Genomic DNA, 13580 nt, shown 5'->3' with positions numbered 1-13580 from the left:
AGCTATTTGAAATAGATGAGTCAAGGAGAAGACAGCTCATAGTACACGTGAGTCACACGAAGTTTTTGGTTTTCCAGTGCATATAAAAGTTATATTCATGCTATATTGTAGTCTATGAAGTTGGCAATAACATTACATCTGAAAAAAACAATGTACATACCTTAAAATGTGACACAGAGATAAGAAGTGAGCACATGCTGTTGGAAAAATGGCACCAATACACATGCTTGATGCGGGGTTGCCACAAACCTTCAGTTTGAAGGGAAAAAAAATGTTTCTGTGAAGCACAATAAAGCGAGGTATGCCCATACAGAAAAAGGAGTTGCCATTATTGCCAGGAAGAAGGTTATGGGTCTTCCTATCATGACAAGCCTTCAGCTCACTGTAGTGCTTTACATTGCTCAGTTTCACCCCTGCTTGATGAGGACTAGGGTGCTCCGTGTTCCCACTTTTTTGGCATTCTCTTCACCACCACGTCTCACCACCCAAGGACAACAGCAGCAAAACATATCTGTAGCTACTTTTAATTTCTGCACATGTGCTTCTCCAGTATGGGGTTGAATTAGACTGCCCCTATTCTGCAGATGATCTCATCCTATTTATTTGGTACCCCACCTCCAAGCAACCCTGACAGCAAGTGCCAAGTACTCACAGAAACCCAGAATTACTGATAACTCTCCCACAAAGCTTTTCTGAAAATTTCCCCCATATCGTTCCCTTCCAGGTTGCCTTGGAAAAGTAGAAAATGAAAACCAATTAGTGCAACTTATACATTTGTAGTACTTAACACGCAGACGATATTCCAGCTGCGAATTCACTGTAGACAAAAGAAGGTCAAGGATAAAATCCAGTCAAGAGTAGGGAGTCCCTGTATTGATTCAAAGCAGTTTGAGTAATAGTCATCTTAGTTCTAAAATGAACACAGATGGCTGCTGCTATCGTTTCTTCCTTTGCAGCAAATGTTTTTTTTTTTTTTTTCTTCCTCTTTCAGGTACCTACATGAGGGCAAAAGAGACTGAAAAAAGTCAATGATCACCCAGGAACCTGGATCTTTTCAAAAAATGACGCTCATGTTGGTGAATCCCTCTGAAAATTTTGGACCAGAGAGGCTTAAAACTTTCAGCCTGCAAAAGAAAAGGGGTAAAAAATGAATAGAACCTCTACAAATTTCTTTGGGTTATTATGACACCTTTTGTCACTGTTCAAGGTTTATGATTCCACCTTCCTGGCCTAACTTTGTATTTTTTTTCCATAACTATATATTAAAATAAAATATGTCAGGGATTTACAGAACCATCACAGAGCTTAAGCAGAGCTGTGAAGCTCGTTATCAAGCTTAAGGGACTTATGTCTCCATCCCTACTCCCCCACCTTGGAAGGTGACAGCTGGTCAGGGAATGGGTAGGTTCAAACAGCCTGGGCAGCTACGGAAACTAAGGCTGTCAATATTGAAGGACAAGAAGAGAATTCTTTGTTGCTTGGGAGCGGACATGTAATTCCTTGGCAGGAAAAGAAAAAAAGGAAGAACCATTTCAAGCATCAATCCTATACCTTTTTAAAGCAAAATGATCAGTTACTGCTGCTAACCACAGATTCTGCAAGAAAAAGCACTTTTAAAAAAATAGCTCTCTTAAGGTCACGAATGGAAAGAGAAAACACATTTTTTTCTTAAATATTTAGTATCACAGTGGGCTAAGTCTTAAGGAAAGTTGTTCACACTTAAAAGATCTTTTTGCCCACCCCTTCCAAATTATCGTTTGAGTAGAATGCTTGAGAAAGGAAGCTTTTATGTTTATAAAGAAATGAGCAAATCATCCTAAATCCAAAGAGGGTGAGTTTGGAGCAATTATTCTCATAAGCAGACTGCTAATATCTCCTTAGGACAAAATCTCTTGATTTAAAATTACTTTCTTTACAATAATGTTAGGGTTACAGGTTTGGGAACAGACACACAATCTAAACACTATCCACAGCCACCTCCATATGAATGACAGTCCTATTTTCAAACGTGACAACTTTTCTACTTCATAGTCACTTTATGTGCTTTATAGTCATTGAAAATGAGCCATAAAATCCTAATATTTAAACATTAGCTAAGAAGGGAAGATGTCTATATAAAATTCAGTAGCAGCCATGTAAAATCCAGTATTCTAAGTGCCTTCTGCCAATTTGGTATTGCTTACCACTGTATGTGTAAGGGCATGAGCAGAATTAAACTGTTATGATTCTGTAATCTCCTTATTAATCTTGGTTCCATACATAAGTGGATTAAACACACCTTCCTAGAAAATAATTATCAATTATGTAAAATATTCTGAAAAACCTAGGATTGGTTTAAAAAGGCAGAAATGTCTAATGGCCTCTGTTCTTAAATTGATTTATTTTTGCTTTCTCTTTAACATGGCTTTAAATCAGGAACATGTCTTTCCATTGAGTATGTTACAGAATAGCTCTGGGGGGTTAAACCCATTTATTTGCTATTGTATTTGATAGGCATAAAAAAAGTCTTTGTTACATATAAATTCAAGATGACAACCTATATATAGAAACACACTGGTCAAACTGAAATCAACTTGGACAGGAATTTTCAGAGTATTTTATTTTGGTGTGCTCTGATTCCTGAGCAAGTGCTACCTTACCTAAGATTATTTTGTGCATCCCCTTTGAAATAAGGTATGACTATAAGGTGCCAACTCTCTGGACCTGGCTGTGAAGACTATCACCACCACTGTATCTTTAGCAGTACTTTAAAAACTTCAGGAACTCCCGCCCTTAAAATGCAAGATGAAATTGTTATAGCTTAGTAAAATACTGCCAACAGCATTCCCAAGAGCAGACACTGCAGGGCTGGCTTCATGTAGCGTAGCTGGCCAGGGCATCATGTTGCCGCAAAAGCCTGGCAGGACAACAATGGCTTACTGAAAGGTTATGAAATCCCAAATTTACCTGGTAGTAAAAGTTCTTAGTAGTCCTTACATTTAATAGAACTTAAGTCCACAGGAAGTGGCAGTTCTAAGAGCTGGACTGGCAATTTGGAGACCAGGTTCTTGTAGCAGCTCCATGGCCAAGCTTATCTGTACATGGGACAGAAGGTCAATACTGGGCTGTTTTGAAGGAACACAGAGAGGAGTTAATGTAAAATATGCTGGAATGGTAACTTGTGCTGGGGGAAATTTCAGTATAAGGTCAGAACAGGAAATTACTGCTTAGACTGGAATGGCTATCAGAGTTTGCAACTGCTTAAGTTTATAACACTTTATGCTATATAAATAATACTATGTAAGCTAATTCATGGCAGCCACTTGCATTTGAAACATGAAAACCAATAGTTCATTATTACATTAACAGACTGTTAAAGCGCATAGTAGCTTGAAATGTTTATACTTGAAAATGGGGGTAGAAATGGGAATCTTTTTTTTCAAAAGTGCATTTACCAGCATATACATAAAAGCAAATAGTGAAGATGTTGACACATCTTGTGCTCAAGTCCCAATATGGACTGCCATAGGGGAAGAATACTAGAATTTTACAAACTAAGAGTTATGTAAATATGCTTAGCCTTTAAATTTATGTAACATTTCATGTAATGTTCACCAAGAATAAGCTGAAGGTTTGAATAACTTCTGTATATAAAACTGAAATGCACAGCATCACATCTAACATTTGCTTTGTGGCATTCAACTTCTTTTAGAAAATTTCTGAACTCTAAAAAACATTTTTTGAAGCATTAAAAGATATTCACCCAAATAAGCATTGGTACCTTCAGGAATTTGTCAGTTGCCTTATATGATGAATAGATCCAACAAGCACATCTATAATACAAAGTAAACTATGATTTTATTGTGAAAGTATCATAGATGGAAAATTAAATTGAGTATTTATTCTGTTCATTTCATTTACAATAATCTTATGACTTATTTTTGTACCATGTATTTCAATTGCCTGTTTAGTGAAAAATAAAGAAACCTGTAATTTTTGACTTGTTTTTAAGCTTTAATTTTATCATAGAATTAATGACCCCACCATAAAATGTGTTGCCAACAGCCACATCCCAATCCCCTGTGTGAAGATTGTTTTGGCTGCTATTTAAACCCCACGGAAAAAAATCTTTGACTTCTATTCACCTTAAAATGCCAGTGTTAGCAAAAGATTTTTGTTTTCCATAATAAAAACCAACCCACATATCTTCAAGGTCCTGTTTGACAAAATTTTTACATCTGCAAAATTTCACCGAAATAAATATATTTTTTAAAATATTATTCCCACCCAGCATTCATGTTTTAATTTTTAGGAATATAATTTCTAAAGTTAGGGCAATCAGATAATGAATTTCCTGCTTGCTACTTCAATGTTTTAATTCTCCTCCAACATAAACTATACAGCTGTGGAGGATGGAATAGCTGACATCTGACTCAGCGTGGAAGAAACAATATTAGCACAAGTGTTCACCAGTTAGGAATGGTGTGCTGCTTTTCACCTCTACCACAGATGGATTAATGAAATGTTGAAAAATGAGCCATTTCATTTCAAATGGTTTCAGAGAAGAATCAGAGATAACAGGCTCTTAGACAGCATACACTGTAAATGTATTTGTTTCCATACAATTTCATCTCCCTGAACCACTAAGAAAGATTGGTTGAATCCCTACACAGCACAGAAGCTTCCTTAGCTCATTTATCAAGTCTATTATCTGGGAAGCATATAAGATGTTCTTCTAAGATAGGTCTACAATGCCCTGGCTGCATACACAAGTGGCTGTTCTGAGTATAATGCAGGGCTATAGATAATTCCCTTTAACCATAAGAATTAAAACAATACTTATCACCATACAGTTTGGTATTACTTCCAATAAGTACAATATTTATTAAACATATCTTCAGTTGTTTTGTTACATAGTGTGCAACAAATTACAATATTCTGCAGCCACAAATTATATGCAGAGTATGAAGAAACTATTAATCAGATAGTGTACTCTTTCCATTTATAACTCTACAAGGAAGAACTAGCAAATCAGATCTTACATATAACATCTCACTAAACTTTATGCATGGAAAGTGACAGACACTAGTTGTGCTGTTTGATACAAAATGGCTGAACTTCATCTTCAGAAGACTAAACCTGACAGCTAAACATGCCAATATAAACATCAGAACAAAATATATTCTAACCAACCACGGGGAACAGTCTGGTATCAGGAAAGCAACAAGGATTACACACATTATTTTATAAACCAGCACACAAAGGTTTAAAACAGTTCTGAAAATGAAGTTAGCTGTCTTGAGTCAAGGGAATAAAAAAAAAGTCAGTATTGACCATTTACAATCTCTGACCTTTGTGGAGACGGTAAGAATCTGTTGTAGTGCAGCTACATACAGTACAATTCAGGCAATTTTGTTTTTTCACTTGGGTTCAGATTGCAAATTCATTGCTGTGAGAAATGGACGGAGGCAAATTTTAGCAGCAACCTCCACCTGACTGCTTGACTGGAGTGCTCTGAATTTTAACATTGGACTTCTCTGCACCACCAGCTGTTGCTCCAGGGCCCATTCGCTTTTTAATCTCAGCTGCCATCGTCATGAAAGACTGTTCTACATTTGTTGCATTCTTAGCACTGGTTTCCAAAAATGGAATTCCAAGGGAATCAGCAAATTCCTAAGAGAATAATAAGGCACAGTCAACATTGAAAAATCCTTTTCACTTATTGCATTTCTACCATCTGAAATGGGGAGTGAGGAAAGATTAAGTTAACCGGATCCAAATTTTCATGTTCAGATGGTCATGGCTATTATATGACACCGTGCCCATACTCAATTCGACATCTTCAAATCTGGTTTGAAAATCACACTTTAATCATACCTTTGCTGTTGTGTAGTCTACTACTTTCTTTGTGGTCAAATCACATTTGTTCCCTACCAACAACTTGTTGACGTTTTCACTGGCATAACGGTCTATTTCCTGCAGCCACTGTTTAACATTATTGAAGGACTCCTAAAAAAGACAGACGTTTTGCAGTAAGATGATACAGTTCTGGACACAACTGTTCTAATGAAGCAAGTGACACATAGAAGCATCTTTCCTGACCTAACAGACAAAAAAGAAAAAAATGGGAAATACAGCTCAACATGCAACTACTACTCAGGCAAATCCAATTGTTCTGAATTGTGCAACTGAAATTCAATATAAAACCTAGTTTTTAAAATTTGATAACATTTTGGTTTATGAATAAGATAGCTTACTAAGTACGTGGTATTGCTAGAGATGTCAAAAGATGGTATTAAATAAATGGGTCCAAAATAAAGATGCTAGTTTTCTTCTCCACAGTAGTTATGTTTAAGGGATGAAATATTTCACTTTTCAAGTATTTAAATGGTAATATGAATTGATTTTTTTTTCATATTAGCATCCCTTCCCCTGCCCTGATACACTTCACCCAGTACTTCTAATGGTAATGAATCTAAGTGTCTGTGTTTCTAGTTATCTCCTGACTAGCTATGATTTCATTGTCAAGGTACGATTTAACATTTGCTAAAGGAAAAAAATAACGGACCCTGAAATTTGCTAACTTTCTGATCAAAAGCACAGTATGGTCTTAGACTGCAGTTTTCTATAAAGCTCCCCAGCCTTCTCCAAACAGCTAACCTTCATATATATAGATATAGATACAGATATAGATACAGATATATACTCTCCTTAAAATCCTCCTTTGGCTCACCCTACTCAAATTAAATCCTTTATTGCTGAACCACATCCTCCAGAGTCCCCTAATCTCACTTTTAGAAATTTTAACAAGTGTAACAGCTAGACAAATTCCTTTTAATTCTCGACACCAATAACACAGCAGTATAAACCAAACAAACCCCAAATGCATACAAACTCTTGCATAAATAATCAAAGTCATTTCCTACAAAAAAAAATTCCTACCAGAGTATCAATAGGCATTTGTTTTCACCTAGCGCTCTGAAGAAAAGCCTAACAGTAAGATCACTAAACTAACACTAGACAAGGAAAACTGACTTGGGATTTTAAGAGCTTCGACATTAGAATAAATAAACCTTTCAAATTAAGACCAAAAGCTTTCATCATCATGAATTAGCCATTACTAAACTGTCTATGTACCAAAGGAAAATAATATGGAAATTCTGATTAATCAATCCATTATTTGTAACAAATGATGGGGAGGGTGTGGAATAATGTACCTGTTTTTAAAAAAATAAGATGACTGCTTCAAAAAATTTTTTTTTATTTGATTCATTTATATTTGGGGGTGGACAAAGTTTTCTGCTATATGAATAACCTACTCTTTGTCAAGCAGTAAGTTTCTGCTTGTCATTGTAATACAATTTCCTCTTGGAACTCACCTGATCTGTCACATCATACACAACTATGATGCCGTGGGCTCCTCTGTAATAACTGGAGGTGATTGTTCGAAATCTTTCTTGGCCTGCTGTGTCCCACTATAATTAAAAAAAACAAAAAACAAAAAGACAAATGTATCAAGAAATCTAAACAATTCCATTAAAATAGAGTAGGGCAACTCTGCAGGTAAACTCGCTGCGCTCCTCCCTACGTGGGACATGACTCCCAGGAGTGTAAATCTCCTCGGTAATGTGGGATTGAGAAAGCCTTCTTGACCAAAAGGGGGAAGAGAAATGAATGCTACCAGTCAAAATTAGCACTTTTTTCTTTTTTTAATTTTATTCACACCATACAATCCACCCAACATGTACAATCAGTGGTTCTCAGTATAATCACAGAGTTGTGCATTCACCACCTCAATTAATATGAGAACATTCTCATCAAATCTGCACTGTAACCACCCCACGCAGACATTACCTTAACCCTAAAGAAAACAAGGAAAGCAAGAGGATTCCAGATATGCTTATGCAACTCATTTTAATAGCAATTTATCACAATTCACAACGTTTACGCTCAAATGTTAAAAATGTTAAAAAATACCAAGTGGCAAACTCAAATTTTAGATTTAAAAAGCACTGGTTTTAAGGGGGAATGAGAATTTTGTTTAAATTGTTCTTAGACAATGGCCTCTTTTTAAAAAATGTTTAATTATAATAGCTACTTATCCTATTCACAGATACTGAAAAAAAAAATAGTGGTAAAAGGCAGGAAAATAACTGAATACTTGCTTAAATGGTTATCATAAAATATGAAGCCTAGACAAGTAGAGAGTAAGTTGCAACAGCTTGGGGGGCGCGAAATTGTGATGTTTTGGAGTCTGACTGTAAACTTGATATTGAATTCCACTAAATTCTTAAATGGCAAAATATTTTTTTAAATGGTTCAGAAAAAGCAATCAGACTTCAATTAGAGAAATGAACCAAAATGGACTTGGTTAGGACTAAGGTAAATCAGACTAAAGGGTAAAGGATGATACTGACAGTGTTTTAAAACTTCAACTTCTGTGTGAGACCAAAGGAAGAGATGTTTATTTGGTGCAGAATCTATATTTTCTGTAGCACACTAACTTAACCTGTCTGTCCAGCTTATTTAAACAACCTAATGACATAGAACCTTGAATAGGGAGTGAGATCTGGTTGGTTTGTACATGTTAGTGTGAAACCCTGATACATCCCAGAGTAAGTGAGGCAGAGAATTAAAAAAGTACTTGAAAAGCCCCCCGTTGAGAGACTGGGGGAATATGTAGAAATATTAAATTTACCCACTTGGGGAATTCCTTATATTCTTGCAAGCATTGGGGAATACCAACTTAGGAGGCTGAGCCCATGATCATGGGGCTTGCCTGTTAGTACAAAGGAGAGGCTAAGCCTACTTATAATTGTGCCTAAGAGTAACCCCCAGAGAACCTCTTTTGTTGCTCAGATGTGGACTCTAAGCCAACTTGGCCTGTAACTCACTACCTCCACCTTCCATGGGACATGACTCCCGGGGATGAGTCTGGACCCAGCATTGTAGGATTGAGAAAGCCTTCTTGACCAAAAGGGGGAAGAGAAATGAAACAAAGTTTCAGTGGCTGAGAGATTTCAAATGGAGTCAAGAGGTCATTTTGGAGGTTATTCTTACGCATTATATAGCTATCCCTTTGTAGTTCTTAGTGTATTTCAGTAGTTAGAAGGAAATACCTGAAAATGCTGAATTGCCAATCCAGTAGCCTTGATTCTTGAAAACAATTGTATAACTATACAGCTTATACTGTGTAACCGTGTGATTGTGAAAACCTTGTGGCTTACACTCCCTTTATTCAGTATATGGACAGATGAGTAGAAAAATCGGGACAAAAAATAAATGAATAATAGGGAGGGGTGAAGGAGATGGGATGTCTTGGGTATTCTTTTGTACTTTAATATTCTTTCTTTTTTTTTTGTGGTAAAGAAAACGTTCAAAAATTGATTCTGGTAATGAATGCACAACTATATAATGGTAGTGTGAACAACTGATCATACACTTTGGATGATTGTATGGTATGTGAATGCATCTTAATAAAATTGAATACAAAAAAGAGACTTGGCTTTGTGCTCTGGCTCTGCTGCTTATGAGTTTGTTATGGGGCATGAGCATTTTATTGACTCTCTACATCAGTTTTTGTATCTGTTAACTTGGGAATAATAAAAATAACACCTATCTCCTAGGATTACCTCGTTTTAGAAACAGATAAAGTATTCAGATCAGTGTCTGGCGCAGAGTAATTTCTCAATAAATGCTAGCTCTTAGGATTCAAAAGGTAATGAATGGACTTACTACTCCCAAAGGTTTATGAAACAGAGAAATAAATATACAGTCGATAGGATGACTGAGAGATAGGATGGTAGAATGATATGGCAAATGTGGCAAAATGGTAAAAGTTAGTGGATCTGGGTATCTGCGTGGGGGTAAGATGGAATTCTCTCTGGGTTTTTTTAAGTTATTTTTGCAACTATCTTGTAAGCTTGAAATTATTTCAAAATAAAAAGTTAAAAAAGAAAGTAAATGAATAATGGGGGGATGAGATGTTCTGGGTGTTTATTACTTTTTATTTTTTCATTTTTATTTTTTTGTATAATGAAAATGTTCAAAAATTGTGGCGATGAATGCACAACTATATGATGATACTGTGAACAACTGATTTACACTTTGGATGATTGTTATGGCATGTGCATATATCAATAAAATTGCATTTAAAAAGAACAAGGAAAAAAAAAACAAATGGTTCAGGAGTGCTGAATTGAAACCACTTCCTTTTCTAACATTCAACATGGATCTGTTAAAAACAACTTACAATTTGGGGTAGATGTGAATATAGATTGACATTAGATGATAGTAAGGCAATTGTGTTATTAGATGTGATAATAGCAATTACATAGTAAAATAGAGATGCATGTATTTAGGAGTAAAATATCAAAATGCTGGTAATTTAATACACTCCAGGAAAAAGAAAAATGAGGCTAAAAAGGTAAAATGTTCAAGTCATCACAAGTATCATTGGCCTTTATGTGCAAAAGCCTGAGAGCTCAGAAGAATATCTAGATCTACTGTATTAGTAAGGAGCCTTGAATCTTTCAGGATATCATCTTGGGAGAAGTGTGAACTTTGGGGTCAAGTCAGCCTGACTTCAGAAACTATAAATACAGGTTCCTGGTTAAGCATCACCTAACTGTTCCTTCATCAGTAAATTCCAGATACCACCTACCTCATACAATCACTAAAAAGACTTAAAATGAACTAATGTATGTAAAATGTACCTGACAGTAGAAGCTGCTCAATATAATATCCCTCCCTGGCCCAGCAACCCCTTTTTCACAAGGATAGCAAAAGAAATGTTTTTAAAATAAAAGTTAACAAGGAATTACAGCTAAGCAAAGGCAACCAACGAACAAAATTTCTGATGTCCCCTTGCCACTCAGAAAACTACTGATTCTATGTATCAATAGTACTAACTGTACCTTCTTTTGTAACTGGATTCCCCTTTGTAAATAATGCTCATTACCCATCATAATTACAGGGTAATTGATTTTTCCATGTTTGTCTCTATAGGAAATGGATTCTCCTTTTACTTTATCCTTGTAACCCTGAGTCTATCTGAGTGCCAGGTGAAATGCAGGCATTCCCATAAATCTTCATGAATGAACTAACAATCACAGAAAGAGGTCTTCTATGGTATGTGACTGGACTCCACATTTGTCCTATCTTGCTGAATGTTTGTAACCACTAACCTTGATAAAGACCCAGAAATCACACTTACAAACAGGCAAAGCTGAAAGGAAAGGTAATTAAAAACATGGATCAACAGAATCAAAACTTTGAAAGTCCTAGAAAACATGGAAGGGTAATTCAAGTCAAGCAAGATGAAATGTAAAGGGATGAAAGTAAAGGCTTGCATTTAGATTTTAAACACATAAGTGACAGAAATATAAGACCCCTAATTTTTTTACTTGGGGGGGGGGGACCCACAGAAGTCAAATCTTAAGACCACGCTAAGCAAATAATATGGTTACTGAAACAGCAAATGCAAATTAAGGCTTTTTTATGTCCATGAATGGATCAATGATGAGACCAGGGGCATGAGCCCTTGAGGTCCAAAGGTAAAAAAAGAAATTGAGAATCCAAGAAAGGATTTATCATTTCATATCATTCATGTTGTCGGACTATACCTGTTATCGCATATTCAATTTTAGGAACCACACTTTAATAAAAGACACATAAAATGGAAAAGGGTAACCCAAATTGCAAAAGGTTCTGAAAACATGCTCCCAGAAAGGAACGACTGACTTTAGAGGAAGACGAAAGGTTCTGGTAAGTATAGGCTGCAGAAGAAGAGGAATTAATATAATTCAGGCAGCTACAAAAGGCAGAGGAAATAAAGAAAAATTAAAGGAAACTGGCTTCAGATTAATATAAAGAACAATCAAAAGTCATTTATAAATGGAACTAGCTACTTTGAAAAATGGCAAGCTTCCCAAAAATATTCAAAAAGAGGCACCAGGTATGGAAAGGAAATTCCTATTAAAGATGAAAACAGAACAGGGAAAACTATAAAATCCAGTCACAGGAAAGTAACATATTACAAAATATGAATGCTTCACAAATATACACCCAAACTGTATGAAGACCAGTGATTACACGTAACAGTCAATTCACATCAGTACTTAAATAAAAGGTTTGGATACATCTTTTTAAAGTATTCTTTGTGGTGCCAAATATAAGGTTGACACTTGTGTAAAAAATTAACATAGAAAGTAATCTATTCACTGGTTCAAAGTTATTTCAAGCTATTTCTGATAACTGTATCCTTGGCAAGTCCTAATTTGGAGTATCAAGGGTTCACATCTATCAAAATCCATGTTCCTTTGTCATGTACCTTCTTTTCATCCTCAGTCACATAAAGAAACAGAGCAACTAAAAATATAGCAACCTATCAAACAGTGATTCATCTGGGCATGTTATATCATTTAGTAATGTTTGGATACGGCCCAACAGTTTACGATGGGCTTTTGCATACATTATTGTACACATATTTAGAGCTACTAAATTTGATTCTCAGAACTACCTTATGAATTAGTAAATCAGGTATCATTACACCTGCTTTAAAGGTAAGATACCGAGACACTCAAAGTTAAACCTATGATTCTCTGACTAGTAAACACAGAACTAGGACAACAAATCCAAATTTCCTGACTCCAAATCCAAGACTCTTCCCGTTCCATGAAAAGAACAGGTTTTCTATGTTACTTTATACTATTAATAACCTAATCTAAAAGATAACTCAAGATACCTATTTTTTAAAGGCCATTAACGTGGCCAGTCTGGTAGTATCCAGATCCATATTAAAGAGACATTCTTGAATGGCTACAATTACCTATTTTTAACTGGGAGCTGGGAATGTAAGGGTGGATTAGAGGCTTATATTATAGGGACACAAAATACTGTAGACAAAGAGCTATGGGTCACTTGGCTCTGCTACTTAACTCTATGCAAGTCATTAAATCACTCAGCATCCATTTTCTGAGGAGTAAAATGAATATGTTAGAAAAGCTAAGTTCCTTTTCAACAATAAAACTCTTGTTTCTACAGAGCTGGTACATTATTATGTGTACTATTTACTTAGGTACAACAGACCTAAGTAAATACTTTCTCTTCAATTAAGTCACATATGGAGCTCTCCTTTTCTTTTAATGTTCCACAATACTGAACACAGTAAAAGACACGTAGAAAATGCCCAATAACACTTTCAATGTTAGACCAAAATTCCAGTGTAGAACCAAGTCTGACTTAAAACTTACACATATTTCTGTTTTCTGAATTAAATGAGGAAAGTAAACTTAGAGAAATTAATTTTTAATTTAAACAATTCTTACTCTACCACTTAATCAGAGATATAAGATGACTGGATACTTTATATTCAATTTTAACATTAAAAAATACAAATACTGCATTCCAAATACACCAAATTAATTTCCAAAAAATTTTCTAGCCCCAAAATCACTTACTATTTGAAGCTTGATTGTTTTCCCATCTAACTCTATAGTTCTTATTTTGAAATCCACACCAATTGTGCTGATGTAGCTTTCTGTGTATGTATCATCCTGACAGGAAGAAAAAAATCAATGATTAAAATTCATGTTAATATA

The 13580-nt window shown here is 35.4% G+C and overlaps 2 protein-coding genes across 2 annotated transcripts in view; one reads left to right on the top strand and one right to left on the bottom strand.

Annotated features, from left to right (window-relative positions):
- The window catches only part of CEP68 (centrosomal protein 68), a 45038-nt gene extending 40790 nt beyond the window's left edge, over window positions 1-4248 (top strand). Inside the window, exon 7 of the mRNA XM_037807358.1 lies at window positions 992-4248. The gene's annotated coding sequence lies outside the window, so the exon portion shown is untranslated. The remainder of the gene's footprint in view (window positions 1-991) is intronic.
- RAB1A (RAB1A, member RAS oncogene family) overlaps window positions 3814-13580 on the bottom strand; it is a 49987-nt gene continuing 40220 nt past the window's right edge. Inside the window, exons 3-6 of the mRNA XM_037807359.1 lie at window positions 13440-13535; window positions 7359-7454; window positions 5857-5988; window positions 3814-5652 (exon numbers count right to left, since the gene is read on the bottom strand). Coding sequence (XP_037663287.1) covers window positions 5455-5652; window positions 5857-5988; window positions 7359-7454; window positions 13440-13535 — 522 coding nt within the window. The 3' untranslated portion in view covers window positions 3814-5454. The remainder of the gene's footprint in view (window positions 5653-5856; window positions 5989-7358; window positions 7455-13439; window positions 13536-13580) is intronic.

The sequence above is a fragment of the Choloepus didactylus genome, chromosome 17 (assembly GCF_015220235.1).
Source record: "Choloepus didactylus isolate mChoDid1 chromosome 17, mChoDid1.pri, whole genome shotgun sequence".
In the NCBI taxonomy this organism is placed as follows: Eukaryota; Metazoa; Chordata; class Mammalia; order Pilosa; family Megalonychidae; genus Choloepus; species Choloepus didactylus.
The sequence above is the reverse complement of the archived record's forward strand: the minus strand, read 5'-3'. Positions and strand labels throughout refer to the sequence as shown.